Source organism: Lampris incognitus, chromosome 10, assembly GCF_029633865.1.
Source record: "Lampris incognitus isolate fLamInc1 chromosome 10, fLamInc1.hap2, whole genome shotgun sequence".
NCBI classification, from domain to species: Eukaryota; Metazoa; Chordata; class Actinopteri; order Lampriformes; family Lampridae; genus Lampris; species Lampris incognitus.
Genome location: NC_079220.1, coordinates 48,353,991 through 48,376,856, shown reverse-complemented (window position 1 = coordinate 48,376,856; position 22,866 = coordinate 48,353,991). Strand labels below are relative to the sequence as shown.

The window sequence follows — 22,866 nt, the reverse complement described above, 5'->3', positions numbered from 1 at the left end:
ATGGAGTGTTTCCATAGCAACATTGCTCTGCTGCCATCTTGTGGAAAGAGGGAAGAGCCGCACACCATAAATCTCCCCACCCTCCCATGCACAAACATGTGGCTTCTGCCCCCACATTTCCACCCAGTCTCACTGCTATTACTTAAGCTGGGGAGGCTCTCTCTCCCTCTCTCTGTCTCTCTGTCTCTCACATTATTTTATCACTCACATCTCCCCTCTGCCCTTCTCAAGTCGGTCCTCACTAATCTGAAACAATATCAGCACCCTACCATCAGCGAGAGATGACTCGTAAAAATGGATTTGCAGGTCTCCATGACCTCAAATCTTAAATTCCCCTGAATGCTAAATTATGTGTTTTGCCCTGTGATTTCTGATGAAAATTCTCTGAGCGCATTTCTGAAAAGGCTCAGTATTCACGGCGTCATCCCTGGCTGGTAGTAAATTCTCCAAGAGCCTCATAGAATTCAGACATTTGCTGTATGTGCATATGCCCTGTATTAAAAGGCTTGTGGGTATGAGATTGTGCAGGTAATTGTTTGAGCATGTGTGGTAGTTTAGTGTGTGTGCGTTTGGGGGGTGGCGGGGGGGTGTAATGTCTGCTGCTATCAAGTTTCTTTCCCTATGCACTATTTTCTATATGCTTTCAGTTCTCTCTTCTTCTCGCTTATGTGCATTGGTAAGCCCTAATGGTTTCATGCGTACAATTATTGTGTAGGTCCCATCTCCTGTCAGTTTTGCAGTTGTGTGGTTTGTTCCCTTCTAGCTCGGTTCTTACCCCAGACTGAGAGAGGAAACGGAGAGGATTGTCACCACCTATGTCAGAGAGAGAGAAGGCAAAACCAAGGACCAGGTGAGTTGACTGGAAGTGCTGCTGTGTCTCTTACCTTAAACACTGGTACTTAAACGCAGGGCGGTCGGTGCCTTGACGTGGCCTCAGGTGGGATTTAGAAATATTTTTTTCCCACGTGTTACTGTTGTTTAAGCAAATAAGTCAATCTGCTTATTCTCTGATTATATATTACTAATTTGACATTTTGGCGGCTTGCCATACCACTGTGAAATGTTGAGAGGACTGATGAATTTTTATCGTTCTACTTTCAGGTGTTGTGTTTGACTGTGAACTCACCATCCTAACTATGACTTTCTGTCTCTAATCAAGGTTCTGCTACTGATTGACATTGAGCTGTCCTACATCAACACCAACCACGAGGACTTCATAGGCTTCGCTAAGTATGCCTCCCCCACCCCTCACCCCTTTCCCAGCCCACCCTAAAGCCTGTAGCCCATCACCCTGGTGTCAGTATAGGGGTTGTCGTGATTGCAAATTAACTCTATGGCTGCCATTAGCTGAGGTGCAGTTGGACTGCTAGTTGTATGTGTTAAGGAGGTCGGGAGGATACTGTAACCCAATGCCCAACCTGCACTGGATAAGCAGACCCTCTGTCCCCTTGCTGCCAGGGAAAACCTTACTCTGATCGCCAGCAGCGAGGCACTGGTGATTCTCAAGAAGTGTGTCTGCTTATAATTAGCCACATGTTGTAAGCAATGGTGAGTCAGAACAATGTTACATGCCTATTAAGGATCTTGCCAGAAACACAATGGCCGTCTCCCCTGCGGGGGCAGTTGGGTCAGGAGGGTCAAGGTCAGTGTAGCTGTCTAGCCCTCTACTCGCATGTTGCCATGCCGCTCCTGCCTAATGAGCGCAATCAAGCATGCTTGATTGCTCTGTGGGTCCTGCCTGGTGTTGGCTATTTGACTGTCAGGGCTGCGTGTTCAAAGAGTGCATCGCGGGACCAAGCCGGGTCCCCGTTAACCGCATCGATTCACAGCTGCTGTCGCTCGTCGTAAATGTTGATTTTTGCACGCTGTTAAACACTTAGTGGCTCACGTGAAATGAGTTTGCGGAGCCTTGCATTTTGTGGCTCGCTCCATGTAGTCCCCAGTGTGGCAATTACAGCAGTACCTGTAGCATGCAGTAGAGCAGGGCTTCCCATCCCCTTGTTTCAGTCATGCTACTGACTGAGTAACAGAGGACGGGTCTGTGTGTGTGTGCGTTTAGTCTAGCATCCGCATGATGAGTGGATTGCCATAGCTTGTCACAAGTTAGCGAGGGATATTTAACAGTTCTCGTGACATCAATTTCAGTCTTGACTACAGAAGGCTGGATGATGGTAGCCCCCCTGGGTACGGCAACAACAGGTGGGCTGTCAAGATAGTACAGAGTGTGTGTTTGTAAGCGTGTGCGTGTCCCCCTCCCCACTGTCCAAATACCTGTACACCCTTTTCGTTTTTGTGTGCGCGTTGATATTAATGGAACAGCTGTGACAAATACATATGTAATATGATTATTCTAACGTATAATGTTGACGTTTAACATATAATGTTCAACATGAAGCATGATGTTCCTTGTTACCAACCTGCCTTCCTCTCTGTCTGTCTGTCTTTCCTCTCTTTATTTCTCTCCCTTCTTTCTTTCTTCTCTTTCCTTACCGGTGTGACAGTGCTCAACAGAGGAACACTGCAGCAAACAAGAAGAGGGCCATTCCCAACCAGGTACTTTGTCAATCTGCCTTCCTCCACCCTTATATCACCACACTTTTGCCCTTTTCAACAACTGCAAGGTTTAGGTTGTGTCCACCAGAAAACTGGGGGGAAAAAAAGAAAAGTTGAGCTTGATTTTTGTTTCATTTTCATTTTTCTATGGAAAATTTGTGCTGTTGGAAGACTGTGGAGACCTAGTCGCTCTTTAGCATGTAGCGTTGTTAGAGTTCCAGCTCTTTACAATTTCTCAACAATGTTTAACCTTTGATGAACCCCTCAGCTCCTCAGTGCCTCTTCTTGTTCCAACTTCCAATAAAGATGGAGTGACCAAAAAAAATTTTTTTTTTAAATGAAACAATTGATAGTAGTGATAACAGAAATCCTCAGTCTGTATGACCTAACACCTGCGGATTATCATAATATGAATTTTTTCAAAACAGTGTGAAGCAATATTTCCCTTATCTTTTCAGTTGTTGGCATAGCAACAGCTACAGCATCTTTTCCCTGCACTCACACCTGTTTTCCACACAAGGCTATCCCAACGATCACCCCAAAGTGCAAACGCTGTTTTTACTGAAGAAGATCTCCGGGGGGGACACACAGCCTTAATCCCTGTCAGTTGATACCACATTTTGTCAACCTGTTTAATTAATCACGCAAATAAATACTCAATTCCAGTATTGATCTGACCCTACACTATTGATCTATACCTTATCTAACTCCTAATCATACTGTCATTTACATCCCCTAAGTACTTACTGCACCCAGTCCCACCAACTGATAAGTCAGGTGTTAAATTGGCTGACTTCTGTAAGTTGGCGCCTCCTTTCATGTGTCGTCCAGACTGATGCTAGATGAAGTTCACTGGGTGTGCATATATGTGTTTGCGAAACACTGATTCCACGTTATTGAATGATCAGTATTGGAGGTTGCAGGTAGACCATGTCTTTTAGAGGTCCATCACAGTGTATAGAATCTTAGTTTCAGTGAGGGGAGGGTTGCGTAAGTGAAGGTGAGAAGCCCCCCCCCCCCCACCCCCACCCACCCACCTGCTTTACTGCGCTCGGAAATGAGCGTTTTATTTTCCCACTGCTGTCATTAATTGCTGTTTGCACGCTCGGTGACAAAGCCCAGGCATGATGTCTTACAACAAAGCAACAATCAAAACTATGTTGTTTGTTTTGTTGTCCTCCCATTAACTCACAAAAATCTTTTTTGTATTGAAATTTAGAATGCGCATGGACCCCTGCTACTGTCAGTTCACTAAGAAATGTGAAATAACCGAATTGTGATATTCTATAAGAAATTCTAATTGCATGTAACTCTCTTGCTCTCTCTCTCTCTCTCTCTCTCTCTCTCTCTCTCTCTCTTTCTCTTTCTCTTTCTCTCTCTCTCTCTCTCTGTCTATTGATGTATATCGCTGTCTTTTCCATTCATTTCTGTCTCTTGCTTTGTCATGGATTCCTTCCTCCTTTCTCCCTGTCTTCTCTTTCTTCAAACCCATCATTGCCTCTGTCTCAACCTCATTCTTCTCCATTCTCCCCTTCCCCTCCTACTTTCCCCCACCTCCTGTCCCACCAAACTCCACACATCTTTACCCACTACAATTCCCAACCCTCCCTCTCTCCTCATATCTGTACGCTTCTTCTTCTTCTTTTTTTTTTTTTTTGCTTGCTTGCTCTCCTTTCTTTCGGCTATGATTTTTTTTATTATTAATTAATTAATTTTTTATCCTGCCATCTTTTGCCTTAACCCTTCTTCCACTCATCTTCCCATTACCGCAGGGTGAAATTCTGGTAAGTACCCCACAGACTTAAGCCACACTCTGCCAAGGGGTCAGCAGGGGTAGGCCATGAAGGAGAACTGAGGCAGTCAAAAGGCACTGGGGTCAGCCTGCTAAGCATATACTTAAGGTTGTAAAGGTGCTCCGTAAAGCTGACCGGGTACAGGTAACTCCTAACAGTGCAGCCTGATGCTTGACAGTGTCATTTGTGTTTCTGTTCTCATGGATGTTCTCCCCATCCCCTGCAGCTTGGCATACTGGGAGAGGGCCAGGAGGAGAAGGTAGAGTCGCTTGACTCACAACCAAAACGATATCAGTTTGAATCTAAGCATTGGGAACAGTTGACCAGTAATTGCCAACTGTCCTCTCAGTAATTCTTGGTTTCGTTCTAACAAGACAGTAATTGTCTTAATTTTAAGTGTATGAATATCTATACTAACAATATGCAAACTCTGCACCAAAACTGTTTTGTAACCTTGACACAGGTAAATTCTGTCAATCCGAAGGGTCCTTTAAGCTACCATGTAAATGTAATGCTGTATATTTCTAGTGAGAGACTGCAGCTTTAATGGGCGAATCTCCCCCTACAAGTGATTTTGGCTGACACAAGTTCTCTTGTCTTTGGGTTCGTACCCCTGCTGCCTCAGGCACAGTGACCCAACAGTTTCCCTTGTGAGGAATCTTCCTAAACATTACTGGGGACAACAGGGGTGGGCCCCGGTGGGGCAGGGTACTGAATCTTGATTGTTGCACAAACCAATCGAATCATTTTTTTTTTATTCTTTGAAAATTCTCTCTAGAAATTTCCCATTGACGTCCAAAGAGATTTTAACTTTTCCTTGTAATGCTATTAATGCATGTCACTAGACCCATTTCACATAATCCCCAGTCTTATGTGTTCAACTTTATTGCAAGCACATCTGCTCACAAGCCTGCTGTTAGTGAGGTTTCAAGTGTTTGCATGCCAGATTTCTTTGTTCAGGACTGACCACATCTCCACCGTTCAAATCAGAGCACAGGCATGGCAGTGGGGAGTCAGTCAATCAGTTGACATATTTAATCAAAACTTCTAATGGACATCTTTTGATTCACATAGCTTAACCAGTTTTGACAAAATTATTCCCTAATTGAATATTTTATGGCTATGATCATTTGTATTTATAAGCTTTAAATTATTTGAATTGATGCTATTATTTAGCTGTATGACTGATATATATACACTACCGTTCAAAAGTTTGGGATCACCCAAACAATTTTGTGTTTTCCATGAAAAGTCACACTTATTCACCACCATATGTTGTGAAATGAATAGAAAATAGAGTCAAGACATTGACAAGGTTAGAAATAATGATTTGTATTTGAAATAAGATTTTTTTTACATCAAACTTTGCTTTCGTCAAAGAATCCTCCATTTGCAGCAATTACAGCATTGCAGACCTTTGGCATTCTAGCTGTTAATTTGTTGAGGTAATCTGGAGAAATTGCACCCCACGCTTCCAGAAGCAGCTCCCACAAGTTGGATTGGTTGGATGGGCACTTCTTGCGTACCATACGGTCAAGCTGCTCCCACAACAGCTCAATGGGGTTCAGATCTGGTGACTGCGCTGGCCACTCCATTACCGATAGAATACCAGCTGCCTGCTTCTGCTCTAAATAGTTCTTGCACAATTTGGATGTGTGTTTAGGGTCATTGTCCTGTTGTAGGATGAAATTGGCTCCAATCAAGCGCTGTCCACTGGGTATGGCATGGCGTTGCAAAATGGAGTGATAGCCTTCCTTATTCAGAATCCCTTTTACCCTGTACAAATCTCCCACCTTACCAGCACCAAAGCAACCCCAGACCATCACATTACCTCCACCATGCTTAACAGATGGCGTCAGGCATTCTTCCAGTATCTTTTCATTTGTTCTGCGTCTCACAAACGTTCTTCTTTGTGATCCAAACACCTCAAACTTGGATTCATCCGTCCACAACACTTTTTTCCAGTCTTCCTCTGTCCAATGTCTGTGTTCTTTTGCCCATCTTAATCTTTTTCTTTTATTGGTCAGTCTCAGATATGGCTTTTTCTTTGCCACTCTGCCCTGAAGCCAAGAATCCCGCAGCCGCCTCTTCACTGTAGATGTTGACACTGGTGTTTTGCGGGTACTATTTAATGAAGATGCCTGTTGGGGACCTGTGAGGCGTCTGTTTCTCAAACTAGAGACTCTAATGTACTTATCTTCTTGCTCAGTTGTGCAACGCGGCCTCCCACTTCTTTTTCTACTCTGGTTAGAGCCTGTTTGTGCTGTCCTCTGAAGGGAGTAGTACACACCGGTGTAGGAAATCTTCAATTTCTTAGCAATTTCTCGCATGGAATAGCCTTCATTTCTAAGAACAAGAATAGACTGTCGAGTTTCAGATGAAAGTTCTCTTTTTCTGGCCATTTTGAGCGTTTAATTGACCCCACAAATGTGATGCTCCAGAAACTCAATCTGCTCAAAGGAAGGTCAGTTTTGTAGCTTCTGTAACGAGCTAAACTGTTTTCGGATGTGTGAACATGATTGCACAAGGGTTTTCTAATCATCAATTAGCCTTCTGAGCCAATGAGCAAACACATTGTACCATTAGAACACTGGAGTGATAGTTGCTTGAAATGGGCCTCTATACACCTATGTAGATATTGCACCAAAAACCAGACATTTGCAGCTAGAATAGTCATTTACCACATTAGCAATGTATAGAGTGTATTTCTTTAAAGTTAAGACTAGTTTAAAGTTATCTTCATTGAAAAGTACAGTGCTTTTCCTTCAAAAATATGGACATTTCAATGTGATCCCAAACTTTTGAACGGTAGTGTATATATGCATACCTGGAAGAAATGGATCTATCAGTTTCAAGACAGTCGAATAACAACTTTCTTGTAGTCCAGAAACAAAAGTTGACTCACCAACCTCCACAAAACTTTCTCGTCTTCTGTAGTCTGGACTTTGTCAAAACATTTCCAGCTAACTGTAAGACAGGGTTTTAAACTTTTACAACTTTCTGAGGGGTTTTAGGTTTTTCCCTTGCCAACGAAAGCTACCATTTTAGCTTCCAATGTTCTTGCCTCCTCTCCCTAGTTTATGTTGGCCCTTTCTAACCACCGACTCTGCCCCCCGCCTCCTGCCCAGTAACTCACTCCAGTCCTCCGCTCTATGGAGAGGGAGTGAAGGAGAGTTTTAAAGCAAGTTTTGAAGCAGACCTGTGTACTTGGCTCATTCAGTCTAACATGAGAGCATCCTTCTTGACGATAGACCCCCCCCCCCATGCTTTTTAGCAATGCATGGTGGTCTCTGTGACAGCATGAAGAGGAATGACTGCTAACAGGGTCCTAAATGCATGGTTTTTGTCCTTGGAGAGAGCCTCTCAACTTTTTTTCCCCTCTCTCTCCACCTCTCCACTTCACGTGAGCATTTTACCTTTTAGATCTCAGTACACCCGAGAGCCTGGCTTCAGTCCTCTTCTCTTTTGTTCCTCCTTTTAACCCTGTCTTCTGCCCTCACCTCTACTCTGTCTTTTTTACTTAGCCAGCGGTCTACCCTCATGACATGCATTGAAGATATTTGTCTGTCTTTCTGTGATCATTTAACCTATAACCTTGCTTTGTTTTAATCATCAGTGACCACATTAGCTTCTACTGACCCGCTAACCCTAACATACTACCATTATACCACCGCCGAACCTTCTACTTTGACCCCGTTTCGGGGCTAATTGGCATAGTCTAGGCACCACCTGGTCTTGCTGTGCGCTAAACTCTCTCCTGTGCAATGTGAAAAGAACAAGTACCACGTACCTTTTCAGTATTATGAGCTCATTATCTGTCCATACAGGTGCTTTTGTCGGGCACAACATGTATGACTAATCTCATCGTCCACTGTTATTTTCATAGTGTGTGTAGATTCACGCTCTGCTCATGCCTCTGTTTTGGATGCAGAGTTTATAGTGGACACTGAAGTGATGGTGGAACCACAGAGCCCAAAGTAGTATGATTTTAATATTGTTCAGGCAGCAGAGCAACCATAATTACGGTGAGGAAGCAGGTAAGGTTTTTCTATCAGGTCAGTTGTCACATCACAAGTTTGATAGCCCAACTCTTCACAGAGCCCTTATGCCACCAGTCAAGTGAGTTGGAATGATAAAGTTGTTTTCCCCATCCTCCCGGTATCCCTCTATCTCTTTTATCCCTACCCCCTCTCTCTTTCCCTTTCTCGCTCTCTCTCGCTGGTTGTCTTTTTCCTTCTATCTGTCTCTTGAACACAGGTTATCCGTAAGGGCTGGCTCACCATCAACATAAGCATCATGAAGGGGGGCTCCAAGGAGTACTGGTTTGTCCTGACTGCTGAGTCCCTCTCCTGGTACAAAGACGAGGAGGTAAGAGTAAAATTCTAGGCTAGTACAACATTGTACTTCAGATATGGGCTTACTGCTAGCTGGGATAAGCTAACATGGTGCCGCACATGGCGGACTGATGACACGTTACTGAGGGAGTGGTAGAGTAAGGTATGATACAATGACATTCAGATCCTCAGTGATAAGTCAGGCTACAGTTTATTGTTATTTTTAGACATATATGCATGCAAACAAAACAACATGGGTATCCTACAGGTCACATGGGATAACGGTTAACATCTGATGGTGGACAGAAACCACAAGTGTAACAATAGGAACACAGTAGCATAACTTCACAATAAAGCAACAGTAGCGTAACTTCACAAAAACAGTGGAACAGTCGTCACTGAGCAGAGAACTAGGACAACAGCACAAAGACTAAACGGTGCAAAGTCCAGGACAGTGCAATGCAGCTGTAATCCCATCAGCCCATTGTGACCACAGGAGTCATCTTCTCCAGGAGTGCGAGAGTAGTACCACAATGGCTGCGTGCACCGAGATTGCGCGTGTGTATGTCCCGGCCCAGCCTAACCAATGTGCAGACTACTGTTCAGCTGCAGCCTGATGAACAGGTAGTCTGAACACTGGGGAGGCGGGGGGGTGAGGAGGGGCAGGAGGAGTTTGGGGGGGGGGGGCTAAGGGCCCCGAGGTCGTTGCGGCTGCTGGTCGCTACCCTGGGGGACAGTAGGACAGAGGGCAGAGAGAGCAAACACTCCTCCCATTAAACAACCACACACACACACAAAGAGGAGCCTAACACATCTGCACCTATACCATTCACTCTGCAGGTTTGTTAGAAATAACAAAATAATTTGAAAATTATGTGGGAAGCCCAACCTTAGTCACTTTTCGCCTGTTGATCTATTTAACGAATGAAATTGGACACGGCTGGACTGTGTGCCCTCAGCTACGTAGCTATGTGTACAGTCAGCACCAACACAGCTGTATGGCTTATTTATATTATAAACAATTTTAAAAGTTATATTCAGTGTGTTAAAGTGCAGTGCTTTGTACAAGGTATTTTTTCAAACTCTATATTTGCAGCTTAACTTACGAACAAAACTATATTCTGTATAGGTAAACTCAAATGACAGCTGAAGGTATATTAAGTGCTTATTATTGCATAAAAGTGCACATGCAGTGGCTCACAATTGCAAAGTATCTCTTGACTCACCATTTAAATCCACCAGAGAGGTTGTGCGTCTACCCTCCAAGGCCTTGGTTGAATCTGCTCGGCCAGCAAAACAAAACCCCCTTGAAAGATGCCGTTGTCACTACAAACCACTGATGAAGATGAGCCCCAAACCCGGAGGATTCGGCCCGTGTAGAATAAAACGATCCGAATGGTGCGCCTCTCTATCAGGCGCCACCGGAGAGAAGCGGAGAAGGAGTTTGAGAGAAAGGGTGCGAGGCAGAATGGTGGAGGAGAACTGACGTGGCAGGCGGGCTGAAATGTTCCAGCCGGGATCTGACTTTGGAATTTGCAGGAAATCGTACTGGGTTACGGTGGTGGTGGTGGAGGGGGGGGGGTTGAGTGTGTGTCTGTCTGTGTGTGTGTGTGTGTGTGTGTGTGTGTGTGTGTGTGTGTGAGTGAGTGAGTGAGTGAGTGAGTGAGTGAGTGAGAGAGAGAGAGAGCGTGCACACGCATTGGTCTCTATGTTTCTGCGTGTCAGTATTTGCAAGCATTTCTGTGTGTGTTTGCGTGTGGGCGAGTGTGTGTGTGTGTGTGTGTGTGTGTGTGTGTGTGTGTGTGTGTGTGTATGTGTGTGTGTGTGAGTGAGTGTTTGGTTTTTTTCTACATGAGACTGCATGGGTCTTACGTTTCAGCATTTGATTGTGTTTGTATGTATGTACAATTGTGCATATGTGTACACTCCGAAAAGCTCATGCGTTTGTTCAATCACATGTATGTTTGTCTGTCTGCTATGTGTAGTCCGATATTTGGCCCTCAGATGTTGTGTGTTTGTGTGTGTGCGTGTTCATGCAAGCGGTGGGGGCAGGGACTTGTGTGGATCCTGTGAGTGATGTAACCGTTAGGTCCGCGCTGCTCTGTGTTAGCGTAGACGTAAACGCTTCCAGATGTTTCTGCTCCACAGCGAAAGCTGGCACCCCATCCCCCTACGTTCCCTCCCTCGCGCTCCTCCTCCTCCTCTGCCTCCTCCTCCTCATCTACCCTGTCTCCCTCCTCATCAGCCCGGTGGTCTTTCAGACAGGAAATGCATTCCACCGTGTCTGCTCATTGGTGGAGTTGTGTTTACTTTGTAGTTCCCTCCGCATTACCTCTGCCTAGGAGGCCGTGATCTCGCCCTCGTTTGTTTATCCGTCTTTCCACAATTTGTCTCAAAAGCAATATGTGGATCCACCTGAAATCCTGGGAGAGTAGGTGGGCCCCACTCGAAGAAAAAAAAAAAGGATTTTGATGATCAAATTTGGTTATTTTTTAGGGTATTTAGCTTTTAAATATCTGCTTGTAAATATTAAAATATATCACTTTGGATGAAAAATGTCCTCGTAAAAATAAGTTGTCTTGGGAGATCTGTTTAGCTTTGATGGAGGTCTATGCTCTCTGGATCTCAGCTGCCTCCCTTGTTATTCGCTGCAGTGTTTTCAGCTTGTCCCTCTTAATGTGCACCATGCATCTAAATCCACCACTCTTCTTCTGTGTGTCCTGGTGCCGCTAGGAAAAAGAGAAGAAGTACATGCTGCCCCTGGATAACCTGAGGCTGAGAGATGTGGAGAAAGGCTTTATGTCCACAAAGCACATCTTTGCCATCTTCAACACCGAACAGAGGTCAGGGTTGAGTTCATGTGGGGGGTATTTACTAGGTTAACCCACTTGAAATGTACTCATGATCCCTGAAATAATTCGCTTTAGTGTGCACACATCTCCTGTATTATGAGTGAACATACATTTGTGCTCTTGACTTATCTTTCCACGCAGGAATGTGTACAAGGACCTACGTCAGATCGAACTGGCCTGTGATTCTGTGGAGGACGTGGACAGCTGGAAGGCCTCCTTTCTCAGGGCAGGGGTTTATCCTGAGAAAGACCAGGTAAAATATCAGCCGATCCCACAGCCTTTGCCCTCTCCTCTCTCTGCTGATTATTAGCTACACAAGTTGTTATTCCTTTTTGCACCTCGGCAATTTTACGGTTATTGTTGTTTACCTTAAACCTTACTTAACTTGCCGACTTCTACCTCTGATATGTTTCTTAGATGCCAGAAGGTTCATAACATGAATCACAAGTCATGACAGTTTTCTAGTTTGAGAGGCTAAAACAAGAGAAGTCAGGTGCAGTGCATTTTACATGTACTTGATGGTGGTCTTTTTTTTTTTTTTTTTGTATGCGTGGGTGTGTGTGTTTCCATCCACAGGCGGAGAATGAGGAGCCCACCCCTACGGATACATTCTCCATGGACCCTCAACTGGAACGGCAGGTGGAGACCATCCGCAACCTAGTGGACTCATACATTGGCATCATCAACAAGTCAATCAGAGACCTCATGCCCAAGACCATCATGCACCTCATGATCAATAGTGTGAGTGTCATAGGCAACAGCATAGTCCACCCATTAATGGACAAGTAGAATGTATGTAGGATGATATTTTTGCTGTCTGTCAAGCCCACTGAGGTGACAAGTCTCAGTCGTTGCTATCAGTTTACTCCACCTGACCCATGCCCATTCCCAATGTCTTCCCCAGGCAAAGGACTTCATCCACTCAGAGTTGCTGGCCTACCTCTACTCTTCTGGGGACCAGAACAGCCTGATGGAGGAGTCTGCTGACCAGGCCCAGCGCAGAGACGAGATGCTGCGCATGTACCATGCCCTCAAGGAGGCCCTGCACATCATTGGTGACATCAGCACCACCACCATCTCCACCCCTGTGCCCCCGCCTGTCAACGACACCTGGATCCAGGAGGCCAGGTGAGAGTTGGAGGAGGATGAAGGATAAACATGCACTGGATGTAGCTTTGGGGTTGAGGGCCATGTACAGATGTGCTGAAATTTGTTGGTACCCTTACAGTTCAATGAAATAATTCTTCATTCCTCCTGAAAAGTGATGAAATTAAAAGCTATTTTGTCATGTATTTGTCATGCATGCCTTTGGTATGTAATAGAACAAAGCAAAGAAGCTGTGAAAAGAGATGAATTATTATTCTACAAAGATATTCTAAAATGGCCTGGACACATTTGTTGGTGCCTCATAGAAAATTCAAGTCAATTTTATTTGTATAGCACAATATCACAAATTATTTATTTGCCTCAAGGGGCTTTACAGCAACACAACATCCTGTCCTTAGACCCTCGCATCAGATAAGAACAACTCCCTAAAAACCTTTAACAGAGAAAAAATAGGTAGAAACCTCGGGGAGAGCAACAGAGGAGGGATCTCTCTCCCAAGATGATAATTACCATAAAAGATGATAAATAATTGGATTATAGTGATATTTCAGAAAGTTTCTTAATTAGTATCACACATCTCCAATCTTGTAGTCAGTCAATCAGCCTATTTAAACGGAGAAAAGTGGTCACTGCTGTTTGATATCATTGTGTGCGCCACACTGAACATGGACCAGAGAAAGCAAAGGAATGAGTTGTCTGAGGAGGTCAGAAAGAAATAATAGACAAGAAAGGTAAAGGCTACAAGACCATTTCCAAGCGTCTTGATGTTCCTGTGACAACAATAAGACATTTAAGGTCCATGGAGCTGTAGCCATCCTCCCTGGGCACGGCCGCAAGAGGAAACTCAACCCCAGATTGAACAGAAGGATAGTGCAAATGGTAGAAAAAGAACCAAGGAAAGCTCTCAAAGAGATTCAAGCTGAACTGCAAGGAGAAGGTATGTCAGTTTCTGATAGCGCCATCCATTGCTTTTTGAGTGAAAGTGGGCTCCATGGAAGTAGACCCAGAAGGACTCCACTTTTGAAAGAAAAACAGAAAAAGCCAGACTTGAATTTGTTAAAATGCACATTGAGAAGCCACAATCCTTCTGGGAGAATGTCCTTCGGATGGATGAGTCAAAACTGGAGCTTTTTGGCAATTCACATCAGCTCTATGTTTCACAGACAAAAAATAAATATATAAATAAAATGAAGCTTTCAAAGGAAACAGCACCATACCTACAGTGAAATATGGAGGAGGCTCAGTTGTGTTTTGGGGCTGCTTTGCTGTGTCTGGCACAGGGTGCTTTGAATCTGTGCAGGGCACGATGAAATCTCAAGACTACCAAGGCATTCTGGAGCGAAACATACTGCCCAGTGTCAGAAAGCTCTGTCTCAGTCGCAGGTTGTGGGTCCTCCAACAGGGTAAAGGCCCAATACACACAGCTAAAAGCACCCAGGAATGGATGAGAACAAAACATTGGACTATTCTGACGTGGCCTTCTATGAGTCCTGATCTGAATCCTATCTATGGAAAGAGCTGAAACGTGCAGTCTGGAGAAGCCTGAGACAGCTGGAGCAGTTTGTTCAGGAAGAGTGGGCCAAAATACCTGTGAACAGGTGCAGGAGTCTCATGGAGCGCTACAGAAAACGTTTGATTGCAATGATCTCTTCTAAACGTTGTGCAACAAAATATTAGGTAAAGGATCCCATCATTTTTATATGCCATTTTCATTTGTTTTATTATTTACAATATTATGTTGAATAAAAACCAAAAGCAAAGTCTAATTTCTATGAAATAAACAATTGTGGATGCCAAGCTATTTCAGAGAAAATTTTGAATTCTTTTTTTTTTTGTGGCGGGGTACCAACAAATTTGAGCATGTCTGTGTCTGTAGGTGGAACACTGCTTTTGCCTCACACGGAAAACGCCAAGTTGCTGCTTTGAGCCATTAGATTATTTTTGACAGGAATATCCGCATGTTGAAACCTGAAGTCAAATGCTATGATTTAAGTTTTATGTAAATTATTTTTGTGTGTGTGATAACTATTCATCTTTCAAACATGACACTTATCAGTTTGAGGTTATCAGGGATCAGGAACACTTCGTCATTTCACTTCATGTACTTGCGTATACGAAATGAAACGAAATATCATTTTCCCCCAGCCCACTGCAGTGCAACACAGACAAAAACACATCCAAAAACTACAAGAACAAATATATCCAAACTACAACACATACATCCAAACTAGAACACATACATCCAAACTAGAACACATGTATCCAAACTGAAAACACATATATCCAAACTAGAACACATACTATATCCAAACTAGAACACATATATCCAAACTAGAACACGTCCAAACTGAGAAAACATATCCAAACTAGAACACATATATTCAAACTAAGAACACATATATCCAAACTAGAACACATATATCCTAACTAAGAACACATATATCCAAACTAAGAACACACATATCCAAACTGAGAACACATATATCCAAACTAAGAACACATATATCCAAACTAGAACACATATCCAAACTAAGACCACATATATCCAAACTAGAACCACATGTATCCAAACTAGAACACATGTCCAAACTGGAACACATATATCCAAACTGAGAACACATATATTCAAACTAAGAACACATATATCCAAACTAAGAACACACATATATTAATCAATCAATCAAGTTGCATCCAACTAAGCAACAAAAAATCACTGTCCAAGAGAACGAACGCCAGCCAGTATGACTGTCAGAACTGCCAGTCTGCATGGGCTAGCAGCTAGCCCAGCCCGCCCCGCCTCTGCGTCCCACCAGACCGCCCTCTGTGTCCCCCTCTCTGGCGCAGCTCCGGCAGGACTGCGGTCCCTGAGCCCACCGGGCACAGCAGACATGTTATGTTTGAAAGCAACCTTCATACTTCAGATTATCATCTATAACCGTACCAACAAGTAATGTGTACATAGCTCTGCATGCTAACATTTGTGATCATGAAATGATGACACCATTATTAGGTTGGCTGGGGATGCACTTGTATAATCTCGTTGTTCCAGGTAGCACTTTTGAGCCAAGAGCCGACTTAAATCCCATTTCAAGTAGGAAGGTTGTAGCTACATTTTTCATAAGGCATGGAATTACGTTCAAGAGCAGAAAAATGTAACGCGTGGCATTTGTTTTGTTGACTCTATTTTAGTTGTGGTGGCCTCAAACCCGCAGGTAAATTAGGCCCAGATGCAAAAATGTCAATGCAAAATTCATCAGTTGCAGCTGAAATACATGATAGTCCATTCATCATGATGCATATATACCCTGCCTATAGAAAGTTTACACTTAACAATGAAGATGATAAATGTTCAATTTTCATTACCTTGCCATCTAAAATTAAAATGTATTAATCTTTTATACTGCCCTTAAATACACAAAATGAACATCAACATTTCTGAATATAGGTTGTATACATTTAATACATTTTAATTTTTGAAGGAGAACATTTTAGCAATGCCAGTGAGTTAATATTCTATATGAATATCTGAATGAGCTGTTAAAATTCAACACCTGCTGTGTCTGAAACTGAAGTTGCTCCCAGGACCAAAATCACCCCTATTCCTCATATGTGTATAAGAGATTTAAAGGATACAGGACATTTCAGGTAATCAGTATATCCTAACAGTTTGTCTTTGATTTTCTCCTTTTCCCTGTCTCAGCCCAACTCCTCAGCGCAGGCCAGCCACAGCAGCCCCTCCCCCCAGCCGTCCGCCTGCAGTTCGAGGCCCAACGCCGGGACCTCCCCTCAACCCCTCCCCAGCCTTTGGGGCTCCCCTCAACCCCTCTCCTGCTTTTGGTGCGCCCCCTATTCCCTCTCGCCCAGGCCTGCCTGTCAACGCCTTTAACAACAGCCTGGACCCCTTCAGTGCCCCCCCACAGATCCCTTCCCGGCCAGCACGCGTCCCCCCTGGTGTGCCCAGGTAAGACAAGCCCCCCCACCACCACCATCATCCAGTTCAGCTCTCTTCAGTGGAAAGCAAGTCCTCTTATGAACGACAAAACCTTGTGTTGCTTTATTTGGGGTTTTTTCCTTTTTAATTTTTTTTTGCAACATATCTTGAACGTTTTATTACCAACATCACATCACTCTTGTCTTTCAGTCACAGGCACTCCATCATATTTCATTTTCACCACTTACGCTCCCCCTCTCGTTCTCACACTCTCCTCAAGTAGATTTCCCTCCAGTCATTACCAGTTTCTAATAGACCCCTCTACCCTCACTCTCTGTACCCTAACCTTTCATCTCATGGGCTCAATCTGGTTCTCTTCTGTCTCTCTCTCCGTGAGCATGTCTCACTCTTTTTTTTCTCCGTCTTCTCTCAATTTGCAGCCGAAGACCCCCAGGTGCTCCTCCTCACCGGCCCACCATTATCCGCCCTGCTGAGCCCTCTCTGCTAGACTAGACCTGTGTCCAGGCCCACCTTTGTGTTGTGTGTATGTGTGATTGTGCACGCATGGGCCAGCAGGGGTATGGGGGGGAGGTATGAGTCTAGAGGGGATAGGCCTAACGTTATCTGTGCACAGTGGTATACATCATCCAGCCTAGTAAAATAAAGTCTATCTGAGCTGTGTCAATAAGCTGCTAACAGCATCCTCAGCTTCCAACCGAGAAGTCCACATGCAAAGGAGAGGAAACATTAACCACTTGAGTATCGCACTGAGGAGGGATTGGGACATGGTGGCCGTGGAGTCATTAACATACAGAATCCTGCTGATCTCTGTGGGGTGTACTCGTCTTTGACCAGCAGGAGGCGATGCACCAGATGGCTCTACAAACCTATTCAAGTTAAAACAAAGCTCATACATTCTCAGCTTGTCTGGAGAGCTTTTTTTTTTTTTTTTTTTTTTTTTTTTTTACTGTAATAACTGACTTGCTAATTTCCGCCACAGCACCCAGCAGTGGCTTATTAAAGAGCTTAATGACTTACAGGCTGGCTTTCCTCTCTCTCTCTCTCCCCCTACCTTTTTTAGACTGGCCCTGTAGACCAACACTAGACCCTTTTGTAAAATACAAGCTGATCCTTAAGTTCTAATTTTCTCGGGTCTCCATTTTCTAACTGATTTCATACTGGAAAAACAATAGGTTGATATTATTGTTGTTATTTTGGTGGTGTTGACTGCTCCCCCTGCGCTTGTGTTGTTTTACTTGAGTGATGCTGTCCTTTTTAATGACCCTCATATATGTAGCTTTATAAGAAGAGTCCCTAATCACAGCAGAGAATCATGAGAAGACAAGTGAGCTGCAAGGGGCTGCATCAAATCGAGAAATTAGCTTCCACCTTGTCTGTGAATGTCCTGTCACGTTGACAAGACATCAGGCAGATTGACCACTTTAATCCAAGCACTTGTAACCATCTAGCCTTACAACAAGCCACTCGTAGCGGTGAGGTTTTTAGTTAATCACAATAATACTATGCACAAACACCATCAGGCTGGAGAGAGAAGGCCATGCGCCGTCAGTGGGATACCTTCTCGCCACTAATTCTTCATTGTAGGAGCCTAGAACATTCTTCCCTTTAGTCTCAGTCGAACACCTTACTCACTCACTCACGGTTTTAACTGACCTACGTAGGACAGGGCACCGTCTACAGCTTCCTCTCAAAGAGGACAAAACGAAGGTGAAGCGATGAGGTGTGTTGGCGAGGAGGAGGCTGTCTCGTTGGAAACGGGCAAAGTGTAGCATGGAGGGTCGGCACATCCCTCTTTCGGCTTAACTGACAAGGACATTTTTGATTGCTTTAATACTCACCTGCAATCCACAGAATATTGTTTTGTGTTGCCAGCCTATAGGAGAAGAGTGAACGCCGACTCTTCATTTTACTCCAGGGCCGTTGGTAGAAATGCAAGATAAGAAAAAAAAAGCCACAGATAATACACCCCCCCCCCAATTCTTTTAAGTGTAGTCATCATGCTATTGGGAGCACTAACACAGGCAGTATGCACAACAGCTTGAGGATGTAGAGAGGAAAGAAAAAAAAATCAGGATGGTCATATGTCCATGTGTCATCTAGATCCCGGGTCATTTCTTGTAATGTTTTTATTGTAATTATGCTGTTGTGTCAGCCCTTTCTTACTTAGCCCTCCTGATCAGAGCAGGACACCGACGGTCTGTCTGTCCGGTAGCGAGGCTGTATTAAAGGTTCAGCTGTCTGTGATATATTGAGAAAGGGTACCTAGCGTTGAAAAGTATCTCCACAAATGTGTTAATTCGCTCATGACTTTCTTTTGCTTTCTCTGTTAGGGTATTTGATGCTGTTTTTTTTTTTTCTTCCTTGAACTGGGACAGTAGAGGGATAACGGGGCCAGAAGGGCAAGTTGACAATGGACTACTTTCTTGTTGTTGATTTTTTTGGGGGGGGGTTCTTTTTTTTTTTTCCTTTCTTTTTTTTTTTTGTGATTTGATTAGTTGTAGTGGTGAGCAGGTTGTGGGGAAATGGAACTCTGCTGTGGTGAATGAATGCACATCCTGTCTGTGGAGGCTGTCTGTGGCTGTGCTCGTCAGAGGACAGACGCACCCGATCAACAGTCAGACAATTCGAATATGAAACAAACTGAACAGAAAGGAGACTCTGTCTCTCTCTCTCTCTCCTCTCCCTCCTTCTCCGTTCCCAAACCGCAGCCTCTCAAAGCAGAATGTGCCTTTTCCTTACCTGCGTTTCTTAACGGGTCATAGTGACAAAGCCTGAGGGAGTCAATAAAAGGTGTAACTCTCACGTCAACAACTGCAAACCCTTTGTATTAGATTTCTGCCGTTCCCTGTCACAGAGAAAGCTGTACATTCGCTGACAGAGTCATTCGGGTTTCTGATTGGCTGCCGTTATTGGACTTTCCCTCCCGTCGTCGGGCATCTGTCACTCTGGTCTGTCACCTGTCAGCCTTGACTGTCGTCAGCCCGCAATGTGTCAGGTTGAGGCGACTCTGCCTTTTTCACCTAATGGTTGTACCCTGCCTGTACCTCGTCTCCATTTCTGGATCTGGTGGACAGGGGTGAGAACCAATCCCCATTACATTTTTTTTCTTTCTTTTTTTTTTTTTCATTTTTGCAAATCCTTGTCAAGTGCCTCTGTAGCAATTAATGGATTTGAATAAAACAAGCTGATCTGAAAAGGAGAGTCAATAAAGAGGTGTTGTGTACAATAAAGGGACTGGCTCTGGTGGTTGGTGTCTCCTTGTGTCAACTCTCTCCTTCTGTTTCTGCTCGTCCTCCTCCTCCTCCCCCTCCTCCTCCTCCCCCCTCTGATGTGTAGATACAGTGACTTGACAGGAACCTGTTGGTGTTCCTTGGGTATCTTTTAAGCCAGCAGGCTGCCTGCTCCAGCGAGACAGAGGGATGCTGATAAGGCCAGAGGGTACTAGAAAGATGTGCTCTCAGCCTGCACAGTGTTCACTGAATAAGAAAATGATTACACACACATCACCGATTCTATTGACTTGCTTTTACTGAATTTACCCACAATTCATAGATGGGGCCTGGTCGGACATTTCAAAGCATATGTTTGTGCGTAGTTTCTGAGTCTCAATAGTTCGAGTTTTTTTTTTTTTTTTTTTGTGGTTTGAGGCTAAAATTACAGTCACTTTTATGAGTCACATGGCTATTTGAGCAACTGTTGTACCTTATTTAGCCAAATTGCAATAGGGAAAAACATTCAGTTTGAAGACTTGAGTTCTTGAATGCTTGAAAATGTAGCCTATGAAATGATTAATACTTATGGCCTTATGGCAGATCAGCTCAGGCCTCTAAACCACAGGGCTTGCACCATTAGGACAAATACAATCTTAACCTGGTTGCAGTAACCTGGAGTTGCAGCGTGCCAGGGTGCACAACCAAAAGGGAGAGAGTGATTAATGTTGGTCGATTGTTCCTGAACAGGCGGCCCGCTCCACGTCGAAACCAGTGGTGACCTCGAGGTGTACGGCACCGATGTGACCCGACCTCAAAACGAGAAGCGGACCACAGGAGAACCACCGGTACCTTATTGTTTTCCCACACCACCGCAGCGGCATGTGTCAAGCCCAGAATGGAGGCCGTTGCAGCCATTTTATTTTTTATTTTTTTCTTCTTTTTTTGTAAATCAGAAAATCGCCATGCATTTTGTTTTTCTTTTTTCTGAGGCCACTTAAATTTGGATTCTACAGAAACTAGACTGGTGTTAGGCTGAAATCAATTTCAAATTATATTATTCTCTGAAAAATGGTCAGGGTTGGTAGATATTGATTCAAACAATAGGAGTGGAAAAGTTACCCACACTTTTTAACAGAGTGTGGGATTTGATAAGCCGTGTCAATTCCCACAGCCATCATGCCATATACTACCCAAGCTCAGATGCTTCTCAGTCATTTGTGATGTCACATTGCATATTTTTCTATGGGCAGATTCCCTAAATTGTGCCAACAGTTGCAGCAGTTTGATGTGGCAGATATGAAATGAGTGTTTTCGGCCCACTACAAGACTGTGTGTGTGTGTGTGTGTGTGTGTGTGTGTGTGTGTGTGTGTGTGTGTGTGTGTGTGTGTGTGTGTGTGTGTGTGTGTGTTTGAGAAGAGTTCACAGGCAGCAGTAGCTACAAAGTAGGCCGCGGGGTTTTTGGTGGGTCTCGTTTGTCACCTGAATGGTGACGCAGTGGGTTAAATCTTGTGGTTCAGGAAGTAAAGGGTCGGCGTTGCACTTGTAATAAGCACAGCGTTGTTTTGTGCAGCGAGTTTTGTAGTGACCTATATGGTTGTCATGTCATGCCTTGGGTACTGTCTGCTGTCCTTTATATATTTATACCGTTAGAAGTGCAATTGTATAAAGAAAACATGGATGACGGAACCAGGCTAAAGCTAAGACGCAGATGTTTTAGCCTTCTCTAATTTGCTGTCTATGTCACTCCATGCTGCTCTCTGACAATGTTTAACTCCCAGCTAGAGAAATCCATCAGAGAAGTTGGTTTTATAATTGTACAGATTACAATCTCTCTGGCACAAGCAGCTGTCGTACTTTAAATCTCATCTGATGTGTGTTAAACGCTATGTGATTCCGTTAGAAAAAGAAAAAAAAAGCATGAAAATATGTCTCGTATAAATAGGAATAAGGGTTTCTGATCTTCTGGGTTCGTTTTTATTTATCTTTGTCCAAAACAATACAATGAAATGACAATAAAATGTAATTTAAGAATAAAGAAGTCCGAGGAGAGGCCGTGGTTTTCTTTTCAAGCATCCCAAATGGAAATCGTAAGGTTATAAATCATTTCCTTACTGCTAATTAACCAGAAAACGTTTGCTTGCGGCTACTTGGTGAAGCTAAACTGCAAAAGCTTACCCCCCCCCTTTTTTTTTTCAGTCTGCCAAAGCCTTTCTTTAGCGTAATGCTGAAAGGAGAGAAAACATCCTGATAGGTTGGGCAGGTTTTAAGCAAGATGAAACACTTCATCAACTTTTGGAGGTCTAAAGTTGTTTGCATGTGAAAATTATGGAGAAAAGCTGAATAGGCCTGGTCATGAGTTATAAACTGATGTGACGACATAGCACAACCATTTTGAACTACGCAGCAGCCCCCCCCCCAAGCCAACTCAACTAAATTTGAGGAGGCCGCTTGATTTCTGTCCCCACCTGATCTAGTTTTGTAATATGCCAGCTGAGTAGTTTATCACATTAACTGTAAGGAGAAGTCCTAGGTTAAAAAACCCCGCCCTTGACCTTAAACGTCTAAACACAGATTACCATTCCCCTCCTCTCAAACTTTGAATTTGTTGGGAGCAGCTGAGTGATTTCCTCATTCAATATTTTCAGTCATATAAAACATGTTACAGGTTGTTGTCAGCCTCGTTCTGTTCATTTTTAGAGTTGAGAAGTTCAGCTTGGTCTAGAGTTCAATGATTAGTCATAACATAGTCAATATTTATCTAGCCATATTTCAGTTATAATGGCTTGAACTGAAGCCGGAGGATCGAGTGTTACAAATGAATCATGCTGTGGACCATGAACCTCTGGTAGCACCAATTAGAGGGGATTGTGGAGAAGAAGATTCCTACATCTCAAATAAATCTCCAATAAAAAGGAACATTTGACCCAGATATCTATACATGTTCCAGTGTCTACCTATCTTCTTGCCCAGATCTTTTTCTTCTTTTTTTTTACCACTATTGACAGTATAATTTCTTCATCTGGGCTGGTAAACATCCAAGAGCTGGTAGAACATTACTGCAG

At 43.7% G+C, this 22,866-nt stretch overlaps 1 protein-coding gene across 2 annotated transcripts in view; it reads left to right on the top strand.

The window, feature by feature from the left end:
- The window catches only part of dnm2a (dynamin 2a), a 36,631-nt gene extending 14,787 nt beyond the window's left edge, over positions 1 to 21,844 (top strand). Inside the window, exons 11-20 of one of the 2 annotated variants that reach the window (XM_056287392.1) lie at positions 764 to 850; positions 1,160 to 1,230; positions 2,502 to 2,553; positions 8,604 to 8,714; positions 11,414 to 11,523; positions 11,674 to 11,785; positions 12,109 to 12,273; positions 12,437 to 12,660; positions 16,340 to 16,600; positions 20,551 to 21,844. In XM_056287392.1, the coding sequence (XP_056143367.1) occupies positions 764 to 850; positions 1,160 to 1,230; positions 2,502 to 2,553; positions 8,604 to 8,714; positions 11,414 to 11,523; positions 11,674 to 11,785; positions 12,109 to 12,273; positions 12,437 to 12,660; positions 16,340 to 16,600; positions 20,551 to 20,581 (1,224 nt within the window). In that variant the 3' untranslated portion in view covers positions 20,582 to 21,844. Of the gene's footprint in view, positions 1 to 763; positions 851 to 1,159; positions 1,231 to 2,501; positions 2,554 to 8,603; positions 8,715 to 11,413; positions 11,524 to 11,673; positions 11,786 to 12,108; positions 12,274 to 12,436; positions 12,661 to 16,339; positions 16,601 to 17,010; positions 17,517 to 20,550 lie in introns of those variants that run through there. The other variant, XM_056287390.1, reaches the window with a different exon arrangement.
- The last annotated feature ends 1,022 nt before the right edge of the window (positions 21,845 to 22,866 follow it).